General features: G+C 43.1%; 1 protein-coding gene across 1 annotated transcript in view; it reads right to left on the reverse strand.

Moving 5' to 3' along the window:
* Nucleotides 1-6,714: 6,714 nt before the first annotated feature.
* Nucleotides 6,715-23,281, reverse strand: part of CATSPERE (catsper channel auxiliary subunit epsilon) — a gene marked incomplete at both ends in the record, with an annotated part of 111,847 nt that continues 95,280 nt past the window's right edge. Inside the window, 4 exons of the mRNA XM_080925761.1 lie at nucleotides 6,715-6,868; nucleotides 8,999-9,052; nucleotides 14,978-15,135; nucleotides 18,604-18,690. Coding sequence (XP_080781887.1) covers nucleotides 6,715-6,868; nucleotides 8,999-9,052; nucleotides 14,978-15,135; nucleotides 18,604-18,690 — 453 coding nt within the window. The remainder of the gene's footprint in view (nucleotides 6,869-8,998; nucleotides 9,053-14,977; nucleotides 15,136-18,603; nucleotides 18,691-23,281) is intronic.

Below are 23,281 nucleotides of genomic sequence, written 5' to 3' on the forward strand. Positions count from 1 at the left end.
AAGCAAGCACCTTGGAGAAACACTGCTTGCCAGCTCATTCACTGGCTTATGCTTGGCTAGACTTTTTATAAAGCTCAAGACCACCTGTCCAGGGGATAGTGCCACCCATGGTGGGCTGGGCCATCTTATATAAATTAATCAAGACAAATACCCACAGTCTAATTTGGTCAAGGTAATTCTTTAATTGGAAATTCTTTTGCAGATGACTCTAGGCTATGTCAAATTAAAGGTTGAAGCACTAGGAAATACTGAAAAAATGTGCAAGAAAGAAAAATGGGGAAGGAGATAGGAGGACAGAGTAAAGAAAGAAATATGGGGAGGGAGAACTAACATTAGTAGCCTTGGAGAAAACATATGGAAGCTTGTAGAATATATATGGAACTTAAATGGAGTCACCATAAAATAGGAGAGACAATGACTCAACTATACATCTTAGGCAAATAAAACCACCAGTGCCAGAATGGGTTACATCTTGTTAAGTTATTGGCCAAAAGAGTCCTAAAGACACCTTTTCTCCAACATTATACTATGGCCAAGACTATTGGTTACTTTCCATAACCTTACAGCAAAGCCTTATTGCCAAAGGTACCACTTATATCATCAAACATGAAAAAAAAAATGAATCTGTTGCCCAACTAGAAGTTTTGTTCCTGCTGGCTGGTGTTCATGATACTGAGGTATATTTTTCATGATACTAGAGGAGAAAAGTAACCATCAGTCTCACCTAGGTGCAAACCTGGATGCTACAGTAGCAACTTGCCTACAGGACTCATGATGAAATGATGTAGTAGTGGCACAAATGTTACAAGAGTAACCAATCACTTGTTTGTTTAAACTGGGCTTATAGCTTGCTCTGTGAACTGGAACTCAAACCTGAAAGCATTAAAGTGGCTAAGAACCTTCAACTAGATAGGTCATGGGCCCAAGGAAAAACCTACTACTATTGTTTTTCAAAGGAACATAGTAATGAAATGAGTCCTGATGATAATCTGCTATGTTCTTAGATCAGTGCTTTACTCAGCTCTCATCACAGAAGCTTCTTTCTGCAGTAGATGTTAATTAAGACCCATAAACAAGCAGTGCACAAGAGAGTGGGAGATTTTGGAGCACCCAGCACTAAGAGGAATATCTTTATTAAACCATTTCCCTCAAGGCTCAAGGAACTAAGCATATGAAAAGGAAGAGGGATTGTAAAAGTCAGAGGCGGTACATGACTCCAAAGAAACATCATCCAGATACATGTCAACATACAGAGAACATATTAGCACACTATAATCCTGTAGAAGTTCAAGGTAGGTAAAATTCTAATACAAAGAAGAGGAAATAGACACAAACTCCTACCCCTACCCAAGAAGCTGGGAAAGGGAAAAATCTGTTTTCTTCAATGAAGTGTTATTAGGCATATCGGCTGTGCACCTGGGCAGGCCCCATGCCTACGAGTGGTTGACAAACATCAAACAGGCTCTGGGTTTTTGCATGTATGCTTTTTTTGTCATCTTATGGAGGGGGGTGTTACTTGTTGTGATCCTTTTTGTTTTATGTTCTGTTTTTGGTGTGGAAAAAGAGATTATGAAATTGGACGTGTAGGGAAGTAGATGAGAATCCAAGTTGACATTGAAGACGGGAAAGAATATGATCAAAATATACATAAGAAAAATTTAAATATAAATTGAAAACAAAGAAAGATAGTAAGGCACTACAGCGATGGTTTAATGGCCACGCAAACATGCGGACCTATGGTCAGATCACCAGCAGCACCCATGTGAAAAGTCAGGCATGGCAGTATGCCTACCTGCTTCTCACTATGACGATAATGGACTAACCCTTTAAAACTGTAGGCAATCCTGAATCAAGTACTTTCTTTTACGAGTTGCCTTGGTTATGGTCTTTTTACAGCAATAGAATACTAAGAAGATGGTACCAAGGAGTATGGTGTATCACTGTAACAGCCTGCCCATGCCCTTGTTTGGAGGGACATGGAAGACTTTGGGACTTTGAACTGGAAGATCGGTGGACAGCTTTAAGTAGGGTTTATTGGGCCATTCTAGCAGGAGCATAAAGAGTGGTGTTGAGGAAGGTGTGAACTGTGGGAACTAGCTCAAGAGGTTTCAGAAGGGAAGAATATTAGTGAGTGGCCTAGAGACCACTCTTATAATATCTTGGCAAATGTGGCTGCTCTTCTCCTAAAAAATTCAACTGAGGCTCAGTTGAAGAGTGTAGGCAGAGTTTCAAGATAACCTAGTATTGACCTTATCAAGTGGTTATCAGTGATCACTCTTATGTAGATCTACAAGGAGAAGCTGGGCAAAGAGAAATACAAAAGGTATTTTTGGAGGAGATAGGAGAAGCAGGAAGTGTAATATTGTCACCAAGGCCTATGCGCCAGAAGACAAAGTTTAAGGAAAGGTCTAAATGGAATAAAGGGTGTGGTGAGCTCCGGCAAGATCTTACTCACCTAATCCTACAACCTGTAAACAGAAAAGGCCTGAGAGATTTCCAACGCCTAAGTAACAACAGAAAGCTAATGTAAATGTAACACAAAGAGGGAAGACCAGGTTTTAGCCCAAGCAGACAGCAGAACTTGGCAGCTTCCATGATTTAGTGATGTGGTACAAAAGGATACATGAGAGAGGTTTCCTGTGTTGGTAAGGAAAGCTGCTGAGGCCAGGTGTTTGTCAGGGTTGTCTCTGCAGAGAGACCCAGAGAAGCCATTGCATGAAGCTGCCAAGGTGAAACCTGGATTGTGTGGGAGTCCCAAAATGTTGGAAATGCCAGAGCTATGGGCCCAGGAGAGCTACTAACATGGTGTGGAACCAGTCCAACAGAGAGAAAGAGAGAGAGAGAGTTTCAGTCAACAACACTGAAAGGAGTTGAAGTTCTGAAGAACACTTTGACATCAGGCATGGAGATACAGAATTTGGAGTTTGCCTTGCTGGGTTCAGTTGGTCTGGCTTTAGCCCACTATTTCCTATGGCTTCCTTTCCTCCCTTTAGAATGGTAATGTAGCCAGGCAGTGGGTGGTGCAAGGCATGCCTTTCATCCCAGCACTTGGGGAGGCAGAGAGAGTCAAATCTATGAGTTCAATACCAGCTCTGTCTTGAACAAACAAATAAAATGGTAATGTATATTCAGTGCCATTATATGTTAGAAGTGTGTAGCTTTTTTAACTTTACAGGTATTTACAGTTAAGAGATTTCCTTAAGTCTCAGAAAACTTTGGACTTTGGATTTTTAATGTGTTGAGACTGTTATAGACTATGAGGACTTTTGAAGTTGGACTAAATGCATTTTGCCTTATGATAATTACTACAAGCCTATAGTGGGGGCGGGGTGGGGGGGGGGAGTCAGGGAGTGGAATGTGGTGGTTTGAAAGAAAATGACCTCCATAAGCTTATATATCTGCATGCTTAGTCTCCAGTTATGGATGACTAAGAGGTGTAGCCTTAATGGAATGGGTGGAGCCTTGTCATTGGGGTGGTGCTAGGCCCAGAGTGTGTCTCTCTCTGCTGCCTGTGGCTCAGGATGTAAAGCTTGCAGCCACTGCTCCAGTACCAGGCCTGCTTCTTGCCATGATAATAATGGACTAAACCTCTGAAGCTGTAAGCAAGGCTTTCTTTTATAAGAATTGCTGTGGCCATGGTGTCTTTTCAGTTATAGAACAGTGACCAAGCCTCACCCTACTGCTGGTGTTCTCTCTCTGCTCCTGCTTGCATTTAGGAACGTGTGTTCTTGAATTCCTGCTCCTGCTGCCACATCTGCAGCTTCTTGCTGTGTCTCTCTGCTGTGTTTCTTAGCTTTCTGAGGCTATAAGCCAAAATAAAGCCCTTTTTATATAAGTTGCCTTGATCATGATGTTTTACTGTAGCAACAGAAAAATAACTAACTCAGGTAGGAAACAGGAACTCCTCCCTCTTGTCTCCTGGTCTCCTCCTAGAATCCAGCCCTGGAGGAACTATCCAGAGAGCAACAGGGTGGTAGAAATGTAGTTTGCAGAGTCCTGGCATTCAAACATGCTAATGCCATGGGAATGGAACAGCTTTTTCCTGGTGTGTGTATGTTGACAGAAAATACAGACTACAGTTTTGTTTCCCAGAGGCCCAGAGGCTGAGACTGTCCCCCACTACAGAGATTAGCTAACCCACCTCCTTGTCTGTGTGGCATATAGTAAGTGTGCTGCATTTCCAAGGCACTGCTGCAACGTGGATCCCTGAGCACATGGCCCATCTGATCCTGGCTCTTCTGTATTTGTGTCTGCTGTTGCTTCAATCAGGCCAATCTGAAAGCCACGAAGGCTTCAAAAACTGCTAGGGTTTCAGTCCATTGCCTGCTGTGTCTTCCTGTACAGCAAATCACCCACGTGTACCATAGTTTAGAATTAACATTATTTCTGTTTACAGAGTCAGGGCAGTTTAAGTGAATGCTTCTTACCCAACTCTCTTGTGTTGCTGTCTTCTGCACCAGTAGAGCCCAATACCTATGGGTGGGGAGTAGAGATAGGCTTTCAAGTTTACCATGTTGCTCAGTCAGCGGGAGGCTTCAATTTGCCTCTTGGCCTCATTGTAAGGCTGCTCCTGAAATGGTAGCTGCTTATCTCAGGACAACTGTTGCAAAGGACAGTAGGGGAACAACCGAGCAGGAAGGCACATAGTCAGAAGTGGCCTGGAATCACTTCTGCTTTATCTCTGCAGTCCTGCTAAGTCTGAACAGGCGAAGGGGAGAGACTATCAAAGTGCATGGGGACCACCAGGCAGGTCCTCTTGGCCACCTCAAACTGCGTGATGGTTTGAGTGGGAAATGGCCTCTCACACATTCATGATCCTGAATAGTTAGTTGGTCCCCAGCTGGAGGCATTGTGTTAGAGTGCTATGGTGCACTGGTGAATCTGGGTCTTGCTAGAGGAAGTGACTCCTCTAATGGAAGTGGTGGGAACCACACACTCCCACTGCGGGGAACACCGCCATGCCTTTGGTTCATAAGGACGGTGACCTCTCAAACATGGAGTGAAAACAAATGTTGACATGAGTGCTTACATAAAGCTCTGCCACCCTCTCTTCCCCTCACCGAGAGAGTGGCTGAAATGCAGACTGATGTCTTCCAAATTACTCACCTCCTTTCTGACCAATCCTGGGGACTATTTGGGAGGTCATCCCATGCTCCTCTTGGCTCCTTATGGCTTTTGCTCTGCTAGATCAGTTGTTACTGGCTGAATTTGTAACCGGTATTGGAGAATAACATTCAGTTTCAGTAGTAGATCTCGAGAGAGTTTCCATTTCAAAACTGCCAGCCACCCAAAGAGACAGCACAGCAGGGAATTTCAAGGGAGACTCTTCATCCTGGATGTCTTTAGTTTTGGAGTGATTTGCTAGACCAGTGATAACTACTAGTTTGTATTTTAACAAGTAGGAAGGAGAGTGACTGGCAGAGTCTGTGATAATAGCTGCTCATGCTATTACTATTGTCTGCATCTGGAGGCAGTGACAGCTTCAGTCAACTTCCCTAGTCTAGCGGGGTTTTGTTGTTGTTGCTGTATTGGTTTTAGAAGCAGAGTTTCTCTATGTAGCCTGGGTTTCAATTCCCCATCAACTTTTTCTGCCCTTCTCTGAGAAATGGGATTAAACCTTTCTTTCTTTCTTTCTTTCTTTTTTTTAAAGTCCTTTATTTCCTTTTTTATTATATGTGTATGGGAGTGTAGGCTGCATGTACCTTTATCACATGCATGCAGTACTATAAGAGGCCAGAAGAGGGTATCAGATCCCCTGGAATTGGAACTATGAGTCATCATGTGAGCTATAGGAATCAAACCATTTTCTTGATTTTTCAAGACAAAGTTTCACTGTGTAGCCCTGGCTGTCCTGGAACTTGCTTTGTAGACCAGGCTGGCCTCAGACTTACAGAGATCGACCTGCCTCTGCCTCCCGAGTGTTGGAATTAAAAATGTATGGCACCAACTCCTAGCATCTACTTCATTCTTAATTGGTACAGTAAGATCCAGGGCCCACAACAGCACTGACTTCCAGAAAGCATAATCTACACACACACACACACACACACACACACACACACACACACAAAATAACATTTTTTAAAATTTCCAATACAGTTTGCATAAATTAAGCAAGTTATTTTGAACCTGAAAATCAAAGGTTAAAACAGAATCAAAATTAAGAATATTAGCTTCCTCTTTATATATTTTTGGTTTTAAGCCTAGATTTTAATTAATGGCTAAGCCATCTTTCTAGCCCAAGATGACCCATTCTATGTGACATCTACAACTCATATGAGAACCCACCACTAGAAAAGCTTCGGAAATCTATTTAAAAACAGAAGATTTAAGCAAATGTGCTTTTATTAAGTCCTTATATATAAATTAACCACAACTATGCACAGTTCCATATGATCCAATAAAATATTTGACACATTTATTCACTGTCAAAAACGTTCACTGTTAGGAAGCAGCATAACAGCCAAAGGTAAGTGTTTTTTATTTTTAAATGCAATGTAAGGCTACATATGCTATTATTAAAATGGAATAACAAACACAATAATATAAGGTATGCTATTTGGGGGAATAATTTAACATTTTTCAGGTATTGAATTTAATAATAGTATGAGCTTATATTTAATGTTTCTTAGGCAAACATATATTCTTAATACAATTACATGTATGTATATTATCTATTTACAAATGTGTATTCAGAGTTAACTCTCAGATTTCCTAATTCTTCTTCTGTTTTGGAGGAGGCTTGTTAAGTGGCTCAAAAATAAACTGTCTGTAAATCTTCGAGTACCAGAAGTAGCTCAGAACTAGAATACTGATGAACGTGAGCATCAGGACAAAAATCAAGGCAGCTACCAGGTAGATACTTGACCTGGAATACCAGCAACAAAGGAGCCATCAGAGAGTCATTATCCACACTCTGCCCATTAATCTACACAATCACACTGTCTTAGAACAGCTACCTCCAGTGCTGGTGGCAGGGAATAGAGTAAGAAGCCCAAGCGTTGGTCCTCAAGGTGGTTAAATATGCTTGAGACTTACCGGGCAGACGTGTATGATCAGTGGGAGAGAAGGAAGCATGAAAGGACCCCTTGGAGTGGTGCACAGGACAGACACAAGTGTGGGTAAGAGTCAGCCAGTGAAGCCTGGGAGAGGAGGAAGAGGCTGTGGCTGAACAGTGCTTTAGGAAAAGAGATGTGTATGCAAGGCCATTAACACATGAAGAAGCCAAGAGGAACCTCTGGGCCATTCTAGAATGTAACCTAGTTCTGTGGGACTGGAACTGTAGAACCTGCAGGACAGTGTAGTTACAAATGAGGAGAAATGGGCAAAGGCACTGGGGATGTGATCCAATGGTAGAGGAATGTCTTCCAGAAATGAGGTCCTTGGGTGTGCTTTCCAGCACTGGGGGAAAAAAAACACAGAAATACAACCGTGTTTTTGTTTTAATCCCAAGAGTAGGATGTGGAACTACTTCAGATTGACCACAGCAGCTGCAATTGTGACCTTTGGAACTCTGGAGACTTTTTAGAGGGAATATTAATGCTAGGACCCCTAGAGATTGGTTGTGTAGTGGGTTGTAGGTTGGTCTATGTCTATTAAGTATCACAAAGGAGAGGAGGAGCTAGAGGTATAGAGGAGGAGGAGAAGAAAGGAGGAAGAAGGATTACTGATGGCAAAGATCAAACTTGCCCAAGGAACTAGATGCTCTGAATCAGCAGGAAATATTCTAACAATAACATCTCTTCCCCCTTTCCCTCTATCTTTTTCCTCTTATATCTAGTGTTAAGGGGTTAAAAGGGTGGGAGAAAAGGGGTCGAGAAGGCTAGAAGAAGAACCCACAAAATAGCCAAAGTCCAGCTAAGTCCCTTCCCCCCAAATCCAACACTTCCAGCCACAACAAAACACAAACAAACAAAACCCCAAACAGGTGGGCATGCATCAGATAGGAAAAAGCTTACAGTAAGAAAAGAGCTGGATTTTAGGCAAAGAGCAAGAGGTGGGAGTTTTGTGGGTGTGAGACAGGATGGGAGAAGGGTATGATGTTGTGGGTGAGGAAATGGAGAGAGGGGTTAGATCCACAAGGTATTCAAATGTCTGGGCAATTGGTAACATGTTGCATTCCAAAAACTTGCAGAAGAATAAGGAGACCTGCTAAGTCTGGGGATCATCATGAAGCTGCTGTCTCAGCTCACTGACGCAAATACAGAGGGTCACACAGGGAGACCTGGGCCTTTGTGTGCTTCCAGGCTGGCCTGATACTCCTGGCGTCAAGTGTTCCTCTCACCTCAGGCTCCAGATCACAGGGAGCTACCCTTCCAGGCTCAGGACTTGGCTCCATGGCTGTTGGTAACTGAGCATGTTACTATATGTGAGAGCATGCACATGTGTAAGTGTGTGGGTATATTTGTGTGAGCATATGTGTATGAGTATGTGAGAGTGTGTATATGTGTTTGAATGTGTGTGTATGAGTACACGACTGTATGTGTGAACATGTGTGTGTGAGTATACTTGTGACAGCATGAGTTAGCAGGAATAATGTATGAGTGTGTGTGTGTGTGTGTGTGTGTGTGTGTGTGTTCTTGCCTGTGCATGTGTGGTTATTGGATGCTACTCTCTGTTGAGGGCCCTTCACTTCAGTTCTCTTCATCTGGATTCAGCGGAGGCACCTCCCTCAAGGGCTTACTTTTTAACCCAGAAATGTAAGGGTCGCTTTCTATTTGAGGTCTCAGTGTGTGCCCAGAGCAGATTGTTGTAGTGTTAGTTTCTCTGGGCCTGCAGTTATCTCAGTGTGATTCTTCTCCTCTGTGACCAAGCAAAAGGCTCTCTTTTAAACCACAATCAGCATAACTCACCCTCTTTCTACCTTTTTGTTTGTGCTGAGATGGGGGTACCAAGGGTCCCAGACCAGCCTGGGTTACAAGATTTTGTCTCAAAAAAGCAAGAAACAAAATAAAACAAACAAATCAAAATTGCAGTACCATGAGGTACTGCCCATTACCTGGGAATCTTTCCTAAGCTCTCAATCGCAAAAATAGCCGTTAGGTTACAGAAGCTGCAAATGAGAAAAATTGGTATTAACCATTGAGTCAGATGTGCTTAAAATATTCATAACTATGCTCACAATCAGATCATATGGAACCTCATTAAGGTGTCGTTTTCTTGACAAGGACACAGTAGACATGCATTTGCAGGACAGTTACAGCCACTTTTTCATGGCTGTAGCTTTAGTCTACTGTGAGATTCCTCAGAGCTTCTGTCCTCACAACATTACACAGTTTGGGTGATAGTTTCCAAGGCAATGGTCTTTAACAATACTGAACAGTCGTAAGTATCTTCAGAGTTCTGTATTACACAGTTAACCATTACATGCTGAGCCCCAAGTTCACTGAAGTTGGGTGCTAGCTAAATGAGCATTTACTATGTGCCTGGTGTTGTGCAGAATGCATACAAGCTCTGTTAGTCCTCGTGTTAGTCCCCCTTCCTTCCAGACGAGGGAGGTACGGCCCAGGTCTTGAATTGCTGTGCTCAAACTCCTGATAAAAACAACTTGAGGAAGAAAGGGTCTACTTTGGCTCACACCTCAAGGGGAGGAAGGCATGACAACCGGTCACAGCTGACCCCCGTAGGAAGAGGAGAGTGATGAGCGCTGGTGCCAGCTCACTTTCACTATCTGTCCAGTGGTGGACCCTACTCCATGGAGTTGTACAGCCCACATTTTCAGGGTGGGTCTTCCCATCGGCGGCAGTGGCACAGCAGCAGCAGCAGCGGCGGCGGCCCGAATTGCCCCAAAGGTGCATTACTCCAGAGGCACTGCACATCTCCCAGATGGTGGCTGACGTCCTCAAGTGGAGGACAGTGATCCCTTCTTCCTGGGACATGCTTGGGTCTGAATCTGCCTGTTTTGTTTATTCATCCTGAAGCACCAGATGGAGGCATCCTGAGTGCCCGGCATTTTTATCATGTCCCAATGAGATTGCTTCTGAACAAAGAGCTACAGAGCAAGAGGGCTGACATGCATGGGATTCATGGGTCTCCCAGAGGAGTGGGTGTCCTTTCAAGGCTTCCTCTGTATTAATAGATTACTCTTCTTTTGTCGCTGGTGGCCTAGGTCATTTTTGGTATTCACCTGTTCTAATAATGAGCCTCTGGTCTGGAGAGTAAGTTATATAGTAATAAGAGCTGTAAAACCAGAATGAAAGGTTATCAGAGAGCTGCAGAATCCTCACAGTGAGGCAGTGCTACATGAGCCAGTGCCAAGATAAGGACTGTTTCGATCCCACTGCCAGAATACATAAGCTTGAGAATCAGAGCGACAGAATTGGGAGTCACCCAGTTCTTCATCTATTTCCCAAGGCACACGTGCAGCACATGTGCGGAGCTCAGATTGCACAGGAATAACAGCATTTTCTGCCAGGATATGAAGTGCAGTGCTGCCTAAAGTCAAACTGGGCATAGGGATGGGGAACCTGGTGTGCTACATGCCTTTAATCACAGCACTGGGGGGGGGGGACTTAACAAGAAACAACTAATATAGGTATGTGTCTATTTTTTAATTAATTAATTTATTATATATAAGTATACCATAGCTGTCTTCAGACACACCAGAAGAGGGCATCAGATCTCATTACAGATGGTTGCGAGCCACCATGTGGTTGCTGGGATTTGAACTCAGGACCTCTGGAAGAGCAGTTAGTGCTCTTAACCACTGAGCCCATCTGTGGATATTTTTGTATTGCTTATATTTGAACTACTTTTTACTTTTCCCCTTTTCCACTTCTCCTACTTGTACGTGACATATTTTAGGTGTATAGGTGGTAAGCAGTGACAACTGGCAAGTCATATCATGACAAAGTTAAAGGAGAAACAAGAAAAACTCTTTGGTGGGTTTGGCCTTGGCACTGGATGCAGTAACACTGATTTGTTCCGCTTTGGAGGGTAAGTGTATTTTTAGTATTTAAGTATAGTTACACTCTCATAAGAGGAATCATTTTTGTGGTTCCTTGGAAGTCGAGAGGCTTGGGGCAGGAGTTAACGGTGCTGTCGACTGTGGTCATTATTTTTTTCTACTCTCACTTCCTCTCCAGCCTCATTTACTCTCTTTATAGTCTTTATTTTGACTACTTTATTAGCTTGTAGTCATTATGCAAGATCAGACTTTTTAGTGTGACCATTTTCATCTGCAAATACAATGAATGTCTACCATAGTCACCATCTGTCCCTCTTCCCTGGTCTCCACTGAGACCTTTTCTTTCTCCAAATAGCCCCACTCCTAGTTTTATGACTTTCTAAAGTCTAGATGTTATCTATAAGAGAAAACCCATGTCATTTATATTTCTCACTGTGAATTATTTCACATAGCATGATAATCAATGGTTCTCTTCATTTTCCTGAAAATAATACTAATTTTGCTCTTTCTGTGGCTGGATAAAATTCTGTTGTGTATATACACACTTTCTGTTTGCAGACAGTGGGCTGGTATGTGCTTCTTTCATCAATCCTTTAAAGCCTTTTCTTCAACAACAACAAAAAAATTAACATTCAAGCTGAATAAGAATGACTCATAGATTGGAACAGTTGGTCATCCGGGAGTGGCACTATTTGAAAGGATTCAGAGGTGTGGTCTTTTTGGAGGAAGTGTGCCACTGTGGGGAGGCTCACTCTCTGCGGTGTGCTGACCCAGTTGGACAACTCTCAGATCCTTCTCTAGCAACATGTCTGCCTTCATGCTGCCATGTTCCCCTCATGATGACACTGACCTGAACCTCGGAAGCTGTAAGCAAGCCCCAAGTAAATGCTTTTCTTTATAAGAGAAGATGTGGGGTTTCTTCACAGCAGTACAACATTGACTAAGACACAGGGATATGTATTTTGTGTCTTGTATCTAACAGGCATTACACTGGGGAGAGGGCTTCAGAGGTTCATTTTATTATCAGAGGTAGTTATTTCTATTGGTCCTTGTTCGTTGTTGAAGGCTTCTTCTTTTCCTGTCTGGTTTTTTTTTTTTTTTTTTTTTTTTTTTTTTTTTTTTTGGAATGTTTTCTTCTGGATTTTTTCTTTGTGTGTGTGTGTTCATATTTAAAGCAAATTCTTTTAGTTCAGATACTCATTTTTTTTTCTGCTGAGCATGTTGAAGGCATACAAAGACTAGGACAATTTCAACCTTAATTTTGTAACTTATGGCTTCTTTAAAGACTATTATACCCTGAGTTGGATCAACTCCAATAAAACTCACATATATGTTTATAAATATAAATACATATACTTATATATATATAGCATATATTAATGTATAATATAATACACAATGTCTTATATAACTTATTTAATTTGTATATGGTTTTATACTTTTAATATAATTTTATATTTATATAAATTTATTGTATAAATATTTATAAATATATTTTGTATATAACGTGTTTAATTTGTCTATGTATCTATTTCTTCATACAGTTTACAAAATAGTAGGTTTCTCTATGGCCTTCTCAGAATCCTCAGTGTTAGTTAATCCTTTCCCCACCTCTTCTGCCTTATCCTTTTACCCCTTGCCTCCTGTAAAACTTCTTTTCCTTTTGCCTTTCTATCACCAGGGTTCTATTATTCCACCTTCATAAGATCTTCCCTATCTGCCTCTCACTAGTGATCCCTTTGTGCTTTTGGGTCCATGCCACATGCTTTCTGGTACTTTAAATCTGGCCAAGACTAGGTAGAGGAACTTGTCTGTCCTGGGTGTGAACTTCTGTTATCTTGCTGAACGGACATAGTTCCAATTACCTTCTAAGTTGTGTATCTTTACCCATAGATTAGTGCAGCACTCAGACCTGATCATAGATACTTGTTTTTGCAGGGGATGACAGTTAATAAAGAAATTTATTGTCACAGTGCAGAAAATAACTGTCTGTGGGGTGCTCAGGAATATATTATATTCCTTTCCCCCCAGATCCAGAGACTGTTGAGGGGGGAAGAATCAAAGGGCAGGAAGTACTATAGACGGAACAGGCCAGCTTCACTTAAAAACTCATAACAGCTATGGTTGCCTGCATGAGACCAAATCCAATCAACATTTCAGTATGGAGAGAGAAGGGCATCATGAGTCCTCATTCCTAGGGGAGAAACGATGGCTTCTGAAGGAAGTAGAGCCAGTTTCCTTTGATGGTATGTCTCCTGTTGGTCAACCACAGGCCAGTGGATAGACCCATGATCATGAGTATTCAGATAGTACACACTGGAAATCAGTGGAAACAACAACAAACAAAGACATGACCTTGGAGCAGGGTTGGGGGAGGAAGCAGGGCTTGGACCTGGAAGGAATTAGGGATGAATATGATCAAAACCCATTGTATACATCTATGAATTTATTAAAAATGAGTAAAAATATGTTTTAAAAAATGACATGGACATTTTAATAGTGGAGAGTCCCATGTACTGATTGTCCAAATTTTAGCTCTCAGCACCCGTTACATGTACCAAGTGCATGCAGTCTCATTGCTGGTCTCCCAGCACTTTCCAGGATGCAGGCCACTTTCCCTGATCAGCGGTCTTCGGTCATTTCTCATGGCCTGGATCCCTTGCAGCTTTCACACATATCCTTTCCTTTGGGATTATTTCACCCTTGAAGCCTGATTTCCTTACTTGTCTGTTATTTTTGAGACTCTCTTCCAGGCTGGTCTTGAACTCCTGGGATCAAAAGATCTAGTGGACTCAGATCCTCTGAGTAGCTAGGATGACTGGCTTCTACTGCCATCAGAATTTTCCGGACTTTCTCCTGACATTGGCAAGAGTCCCCTTCCGCTATGACATCACTCTTTAGTCTACCCATTGGAGTGCATGGGTTAAGCTGCCAATAGCCTGTGAACAGGTGAGGTTCCTTTCCTTAAGGCTATTCCCTTGCAAGGAAGCATCCTCATCCCTGTGGGCAGGGCTGGGAGATGGGCAGCACTCAGAACTCTTTCAGAAGGACACCTTCTCTGTTGATCTTAGGAACTCCCAGCAACCTTGGAAATGCATTGGAGGCTTATGGGTATAGGAAAACCATAAATCTCTTAGTTTTGCTTCAGTCTTTCCACTAATCAATCTGCATCCCAAAACTACCTAAGTGCTTCTAGTCATCTTGAGCTTTTTAGCATACCAAAAGACTCATCTTCGTGAAGAAGGAACATGGCAGTCAGGTAATGTTTGCCAGGTTGAAGGGGAGCCCATAGAACTCAAAAGATAATGTCACATTGTTAGACTCCCATCAGTCTTCCCAGTCAACCATTATTCATTGATCCAGTCCACATTGTATTTTATAAATGCATGTCCTCCAAGACTAAGCACATGGGCTCATGGGCTTCCATTTGCTCTGTTCTCTTATAATGCTGGGATGGAACATGCTAGTTGTGATGGTCAATATTCATTGTCAGCCTGACTGGATTTTGAGTCACCGCGAAAACACACCTTCTGGGACTAATTAAAAGGCTGTTTCCAGAAGTGTCTGGCTGAGGAAGACTCACATTAAACATGGCTGGCACAGTTGCATGGACTGTGGTCCGTGATGGGAAAAGGATTAAGCCTGACCTCCATTGCTCTTTGCTTAACTGTGGCTCTTCACTAGCCACTTAGCTTTCCTCTCACTGTGCCGTTTCTACCACAATAGATTTGACTCTCAGACTTTGAGCCATAATCTGTCCTTCACCCTTTATGTGCTTCTTGTCAGGTGTTTGGTCATGTCAACCAGAAGTGTAGCCAATATGTATGTCAAGGGGACACAATACCAGAACAAAAATTTCAAACTGAGTGATCCAATTACTAGGTGACATAAGGCCTCTTGCTTCTCTAGCTTGTTTGCTACAATTGCTACAAAATGAAAAGCAAGCATATGAATAACAATGAGAAAAAATGAGATATTTAGATGTCATCAAATTCAACCAAAAAGGCAAAAATATTGTTATCTTTAAGAGCAAAATATCATTTTTATTCTTACTCAAAATTCTATTCTTACCTATAGTTTGGATCCAAGATCTTCAAGGAATAAACATACATTCCAGTATACATCATGCTCCATTTCAGGTGGTTATTATTAGAATAGTTTAGAATCTCATATGGTTGACTTAAGTCTCCTGGCTTCCCAATAGCATAAGAAAAACAGGGCCTATAGTTCTGAGCACAAGAAAAGACAAAAAGAGAGAATATTTCTAGACTTTAATAAAATTTGATTCAGGCTAGATAGATGGCTCAGGGGTAAAGAGCATTGACTACTCTTTCAGAGATGCTGAGTTCAAATCCCACCAACCATGTGGTGCCTCACAATCATCTGTAATGGGATCTGATGCCCTCTTCTGGTTCGTCTGAAGACAACAACAGTGAACTTATATATAATAAATAAATATTTTAGTAAAATAAAATCTGATTCATATGATGTATGCAAAGATTTGGTATTCTAATTTTATGTGTATCTTTTTTTAAAAAATTGTATTCAAGTGTACCACCTACATACACTACCTGTGCAGGTCAGAAGAGGGCATCAGAACCCCAGGAACTGACATTAATAGGTGCTTGTGAGCTGCCTTGTGGATGCTGGGAGCCAAAGCCAGGTCCTCTGTTGAGAGCAGCCAGTGCTCCTATCCACTGGCTGTATTCTCAACAGCCCCAGATTGGAAACATCAATAACAGATGTGATGGCCACTCCTTTCTACTCCGTCACTGCAGCGCCAGAGAATGCCTGGCACATCCCCTACCAGCCCTCACCAATGGGTCAGAGAGGAACTTCTGGGGGATCCCTCACACAGAACAAGATATTCCTAGCTTGGTGAAAATTGGGATGTGAAGTAAGTGTGTGGAAACAGGAGCTTAGTTTAGTTTTCAGAAGGGATTAAGGCTGATCATGGTGTCCATGTATAAATTTGCTATGGATGTAGCCCTAGTAGCAGGGCAGAGATCCAGTCCAGCCCATGTACAGGGTGGGTCTAACTTTATGTAAGATTGCCCTTGGAGAGAGACGACAAGGCTCCTCTAGAGATGGATGGAATCTCACCCATTTAGAAAGACTGTTACCCACAACTATACCTAAGATGGTAAGTTTCTTGGGGTCTAGGAGTTTGCACTTCCATCTGTCCTGGATCATATACTCAAGCCCATTTCATGGATGCTTCATGCAGGCAAATTCTGTCCATAGCCACTGAATACTAACGGTAGGGAGTGGGGGTAAGGTTAATGTGAGAGGTATGTTTAAGCATAAATTAAGGGTAAGAGTAAGGGTTTTAGTGGGTGTAGGTTGGGGTGAAGTGGTTGGGGCAAGAGTAGATGTTGGAAAGAGGTAAAAGTGAATAAGGTTTGAGGGAGAGATAGGAGTAAGGTTGGAAAGAGGCACTGAATTTATCTGATGGTATTTCTTGATTTCTTTACTTCCCCTACATTTTGAAGCCTTTTAATGGAATGCTACCATGGGTATAATCTATCTTCAATATACTAGGTATTGGAGGTGAGTCATGCTATAATTTCATATGAAGCACATGTGGTCAATCTAATGAAGTATTACAATACCTCATGATAAGATACAAGCACAGCAATAAGAATCTACATCTTCTACCATTTCTCACCTCTGTTCACCTTTCTGCCACTGCATGTCTGTCACATTTAGCCAACAGTATGTGAGTACACATGAGTGAGGAATGCATAAACGGCTCCTGGATTTTTCAGTAAACAAATTAGAAAATGCACACTGTGCTAGGCGTAGTGGCACACATTTTAACCCCAGCACTAGGGAGGCAGGGCTTCTATCTGAGTTTGAAGTCAGCTTGGTCTATGTAGTCAGTTCTAGAACTGCCAGGGCTATGGAGAGAGACACCCTCCTGTAAAAAGAAAATACAAAATATTTTTTCTGGGTCAGTACTGGGCTATGAGAATCTTGTTTACTGAGTTGCTTAACACACGGAGCCATGAACTTGATTAAAAGAAAGGGAGACAGTTGCACTACACGTGGGAACTAGATATCTGCCCATCACCAGGCAACGTACCTGGTCATCAGGACCTGTTTCCTGGTGTCACTGCATTTTTAGAGAGAGAGGCATGAGAATATTTTTGTTCTTTCTTATTTTCTCCTTTGTTATTTTTTAATACCAAGGATGATCTTCACCAATGGCTGCTCCTCTTTCTTGGTCACATTTGCTGTTTCCTGTCCTTCTATTGGGCTGCCCTGTCAATTACTAACTCTTTCTTCTCTTTTCCCATTTGTAAGCCATCACTTCATCTGCTACCTAGTCTTCAAGGAAGCAAATCTCCCGGAGACTCATGAGCTCACTCCGGTTTTAGCCAAGGACTGCTCTGTCTAGGACTCTTGGCCACGTTCAGAGACTCAGTCTCCATCCTGTATCACAGAAAAGTTGGACCTGCAACACCCATCCTGTCCCTATCGGTTCCAACACCAATTCCAAGAACCTACAAAAATGCCACTTTTGCTTTCAGAAATTTTTCTCTGAGAACTTGGAGTTCCAAGAGCTACTTCTCAGAAGCACAGCTGACTCATGTTGTCCTTCTTGCATGGTAGAATGAGGACTGAGGGCCTGGCTTGTTCCTTCCAGAATCTTTGCTGGTTTTACGCTACTTCTGTGGTTTCCAAGGTATAGGCCCAAGGTCAGCAAAGTCAGCTTCATCTGGGAACTTTTAGAAATGTGAGTTTAGGAGCCGGATTGTAATTCAGACGACTACATAGCTTACACGATGCTCTGGATTTAATCTCCAGTGCAAGAAAAAGAAGGGACTGGAAAGACAGGGAGAATAGGAAGGGAAGGGAAGAGACTGGGGCAGAGAGGGAGGACAGGGAGAAGCGGGGTGAGAAAAGATTCTGGACCCTGCTTCAGATTTACTGAGTCAGACACTGGAGTAAGACCAAGTTGTCTGCTCCAACAAGTCTCCTGGAGGATAGATCATTCCTGATGTCTTCTGATGCTTGGAACCCACAAGACTATTTCATGCTGCCTCATGCTCATTCCATGATTGTTAACCATCCAGCTACTCACTGATGAAAGTATTTCCTTGCTGAACAGCACTACAGAGTCAGTGATACCCTCTCTAAGATCTGTTTGCCCAACCTGACCCTTGGGTGCCTTTTAAAAACAACAAAAATAACCAGGAAGGCAAGTTTGGTTGGAACGGAATACACTGCTACATTAATTCCTTATGACTTTAAGTAATAAGTATTCCTTATTGGTGGTGATGAGCCATAGTTTAGTAATTAGCTTGTTAAATATGTATTAATTTTCTATAATGAGTTAGTGATGGGAATATAGCAGTGAGCAGAAGGAAAAATAGCTCCCTTCTTTTGTGGAGCTTGCATTTTATTAACTAAACCCTATGTGTCTTTGTGTATGTGTATAACTGGAGGAGGCTGGAGGTGGGCACCGGATTCCCTGAAGCTGAAGCTACAGGCAGTTAAGAGCCAGGTGAAATGGATTTGGGAGCAGAACTCAGACTCTGTAAGAGCACTCAGTGAGTGAGTGCTCTCTCCAGCCCCATAAGTTGCTTGCTTAGTCTTTTAAAACATCCGGTTTCCATACTTTTACTTTCAGTAGTCATTGATATGATCACATTTTTGTTAACCTTGAATGCCAAACTGAGTCCTTTCCTTACCTGAGGCCCCCAGACGTCTTTCAGTGGGACGCCCGGGTTTTCCTGTATCATCGAGTCCCATGTCTGTGCTTCGTTTATACAGCCGTTCTGCCAGAAGACAGGAGCACACGGTTATGGAGAAGGCTTTGCATTAGCTTACTTTGGAGGATCTAATATATCTGACTGGCTCTGGAAAACAGCTTTTTCAAAAGATACATTTAAATGCAGTGCAGCTTTTTTTTTCACTGCTTAAACACGATACAGTTTTAAACATGGAAAACATTCAACTCTATGGGCTTGATTTTGCCCACAGCCACTGCCAGGACCCAGTTGAACAAACCCTCACCCCAGTCTACCAACATCCTACTTCCTCTGAGACTTTTGACGACCATTTACAACTGAAGTCGTTCGGTAATTTTCTGCCTGCAAACCAGCTTGCTTTCATTTAGTACAACGTCTTCACGGGCCATCCGTGGTCTAGCATGTGTGAGAATTACCTTCCTTTTGACGGCTTGTGTGTTTTCGTGTACCCCTGCTTCCACAGATGCGCAAGTGAATGCTGCTGGGTGAATGTAGATGCCAGAGGATGGATAACTTGTGGGTTCCATCTTTTTTCCACACAAGTCCTGAGGGGATTGATCTCAGGTCCTTCAGGCTTGAGGGCATGCCCTTACCTGATGAGCCATCTTGTGAAAACTACAGTTGCTGGATTTGTGTAGAATTTTGTGAAGAATTACCAGACTATTTTCCATAGCACAAATCCATTCCTTTTGAGCCCCCTTTAATTTGAAAACAAAAGACAACAAAACAAACCCCATATAGATGCTAAAACACAACAATAATGAAAACCTTTGTACTCCTGATTCAAAACATATCCCAGAAAGTTTTCAGGAGCCCTCAAAGCTGCTCTGAAAGTCTCTACAGCTTCTCTATGCATCGAGTAACTGTTGGCCTGTCTCTTCTAGGCACCATTTTTCACAGTTCTTGCTTTTCTCACCATAGTGTTCATCCCTGCACACTATGGCCACAGCCCATAACACCATCAGAAACATACACCTTTTCATGGGTTTTCAACAAGACTCCCCTCTTTCCCTTTTCTTACAGGCTTGGCTGTTGTATGTAGCCCTGTGAATGTGCTGTAAAAATAATTCGTGGAGAACTTTCTTTCCACTCTTTTGAGCATGCAGGCATGGAAGGCAAGGACTGGAGACTGTCCGTGTGACATGGTCAGCTTCCCTCCATCAGAACTCTCATTACTGTTTATCTTTATTCTTGCCAGGCTAGTGTATGTGACATAGTGTCTCACTGGGAATTCTACATGTCGAAAATGTTCTCCAGTGTCAACTGGATATTTTCTTTAGAGAAATATCTATTCAAATCCTCCCTCCTACTTTAACTGGGACTGTTTTGTTGAATTATGGGAGTTTTCTGAACACTCTGGACATTCTACTATCAAACATATGATCTGCAAATGCTTTCTTCCATTCCACAGGTTGTCTTTTTATTTTTGTGGCTTTATTGATTTACTGTTATTACTTTTTTTTAAAACCCCAACCATAACCTACGTCCCTCTTTTCCTCCCAGCCCCTCCCCCATCCACTCCTCCATTTCTATTCAGGAAAGGGCAGTGTTCCACTGAATCTCAACTAAACATGGCACATCAAGCTGCAGCAAGACTAGGCACCCTCCTTGTCACTAAGGCTGGAAGAGGCAGGCAAGGAAGAGGAAAGGGTCAAGGTCAACCCTGCTCTCACTGTTAGGCGTCCCACAGGACAGCCAAGCTGCACAACTGTAACATGTGACTCGGTCCCCGGAAGGATCCTGTTAACTTCAGCCTCTGTGAGCCTCTCTGAGCACAGGTTAGTTGAGTCTGTGGGTTTTCTTGTGGTGTCTTTGATCCCTCTGGCTCCTATACTCTTGGCTGCTCCTCTTCCATAAGTTGCCGTAGGAAACCTCTCTGATGAAGGTAGGGCTAGGCACCAATTCCGTTGTCTTTTGATGCACACAGTTTGTAGATGTTCGTGAAGTCCACCTTTTCTCTCCTTCCTTCCCCATCCTGATTTTCCTCTTCCCTTTCTCTCCTACCCCTTCCTTTTTTCTTTTCCCTCCCCACTTCACCCTTCCTCTTCCTTTCTCTTCTCTTCCTTTCTCCTCCTCTCATCTGCCACTTGACATCACAGCCATTGCTTCAATCACTGCCCAAACCGACGTATGGGTGATTTTACAGTCTGCACATGATGTTAGGTGAGAGCTCCATTTTACTGTTTTCTGTTTGCTTGAATGTGTGTCTGTGCACCATGGGGATCACAACCCTCGTGACTGGAGTCACATTGGATTGTGACCCACCACATGAGAGCTGGGGACTGAACTTGAGTCCTCTGCAAGAGCAGCCAACAGTCTTAACTGCTGAGCCACCATCTTTGATGCTCAGTCAAAGGATGCTCAGGATGCTTTGAGCTCCTCCACTTGACTTTTGTGTGTGTGTGGTTTCAGTTTACCCAGTACTGTTTAAGTAGGTTGACTTTCCTCATCGAGTGGTCCTGCACGAAGGAATCATTTGTATGTACTTTGGAGGAGTCACACTCTTTAAACTCAATGCATGCTACAGTAGTTCACCTTGTCAGTTTACTGTGTGTTAGTTGAGTGATCCAGCTGTCCTAGTTCCCAGGCATTGTCATACATGTCCACTGTCTGTGACCAGCAGCTCAGATACAGGCAAGGGCGGGGCAGATGGAAGGTGAGTGTTTACAGTTGCTATGACAGCATACAGGGATCACACCTGGGAATGTGATGAAGACACACGGGGAGCCGTCCGGGAGCAGGGCAGGCAGGGGTGCTAGAGCAGTGCAGGTGAGCTGCGGTGTCTGAACTCAGGCACAAGTCTAAGAGAAGCTGCATCGTCCGGGGTCTCTGCATCCTTCACAGGGCTGGACATGACCAGCACCTGACTCTTTGTATCGTGATGTCAGAAATCTTTGTTTGCTTGTTTGTTGTTTTGATTTTTCATATTTTATTATTTACATTTCACATTTAATCCCCCCTTCACAGTTTTCCCTCCACAAGTCCCTCTCCTCCTTGCTTCTCCCGCCTCCATGAGGGTGCTCCTGCACCTACCCACCCACTCCCACCTCAGTGCTATACCATCCCCTGCACTGTGGAACCACAGGACCGAGGGGCTCCCTCCCAGTGATGTCCAATAAGGCAATCTTCTGCTACTTTTTTCCGAGATGGAGTTTTCTGTGCAGCCCTGGCTGTCCTGGAACTCCATCTGTAGACCACACTGGCCTCAGGTTTAGCTCCACCTGCCTCTGCCTCCCTGAGTGCTAGGATTCTGGGGTTAAAGGTTTGTGCTATCATGCCTGCCTCACTATGTTAAGAATCCAACACAGGGCACTCGCCAAGAACTCTGCCACTGAAACCAAATGGCTCATGTGTTTGTTTGAGACAGAGGTTAGCCTTCAGCTTGATATGTTGCTATACTTTGACTTTGAATTGGTCTTCCATTCTCTGTCTCCCCAGTGCTGGGGTTCCAGCTGTGTCCCATCCTACCAATTAAAAGTTTAATGTGGATCCTACAAAGCCCAGCTCAGTTGTCTCATGTCTCTCTCCCTGAAGCATGAACTTGGAAGTCAGGCTTTTTCATGATGGCTCCTCGAAGCTCCTCCCCTGGACTGTTCCTTTCAGCTCTCAACCAGTCCACCCACAGCTGCTATTGTAATGAACTAAAGTACCAGGACATATGGAGGTCCATGGGAGAATGGTAGACTTCCTGCTCACATTGCAGTCATGAAACCAGGCATGGATACACCTAGATGATCATGGGAAATGTAGTTCTTGTTAAGTTTTACTTCTCAGCAATGCCTCTATGCAATGGATGGAAGGGTTGTCTTCTGAGTGCCACACACATGTACTCGTGTGCACATGCACCACCATACAAAGTACATACACACACAGTTCCTTTTCTTCTCCTCTTCCCTCTTCATCTTCCCCCTCTTCTTTATTTTCTTTTTGGCTTTTGAGACAAGGTTTCTCTTTGTAGCCCTGACTGTTCTGGAACTCACTCTGTAGACTGGGCTGGTCTTGAACTCAGAGATCTGCCAGCCTCTGCCTCCCAAAGTGCTGGAATTAAAGGTTTGTGCCACCACTACCCAACAAGTAGTTTAATGATGAATCACTGGGGATGATGGTCTTTCATCTTGGATGCCGAATAAACACTGGAATGTGGGGCATGCTGGATTCATTTAGTTATGTAATTGAAAGACTGTTCCCACAGTGGTAAAGTGTAGTTCAGCTCTCCTGGTTGGCATAAAGGTGAGTGCTATATCTCAGTTACCTAACCTCTAACGAGAAAAAGAATGTCACATGGAAAGGAGTTACTCTGATTTTCTTTGAGCCTGTGATCAAAGGTATCTTAGGAAATCTTGCTATTAACTTCTAGAAGGTTTTATATCCATGGGAGAGCTTCAAGTCATCAAAGCCCACAGTAGCTAGAAAGAGGCAGATTAGTGGGGGCGAACCAAGAGGCCAAGTCCTCTGGTCTTAGAGGAAGGAAGGGAGGGAGGGAGGAAGGGAGGAAGAAAGGAAGGGAGGGAGGAAGGGAGGAAGAAAGGAAGGGAGGGAGGGAGGAAGGGAGGAAGAAAGGAAGGGAGGGAGGGAGGAAGGAAGGAAGGGAGGGAGGGAGGGAGGGAGGAAGGGAGGA

The sequence above is a fragment of the Micromys minutus genome (assembly GCF_963924665.1).
Source record: "Micromys minutus genome assembly, chromosome: 1".
In the NCBI taxonomy this organism is placed as follows: domain Eukaryota; kingdom Metazoa; phylum Chordata; class Mammalia; order Rodentia; family Muridae; genus Micromys; species Micromys minutus.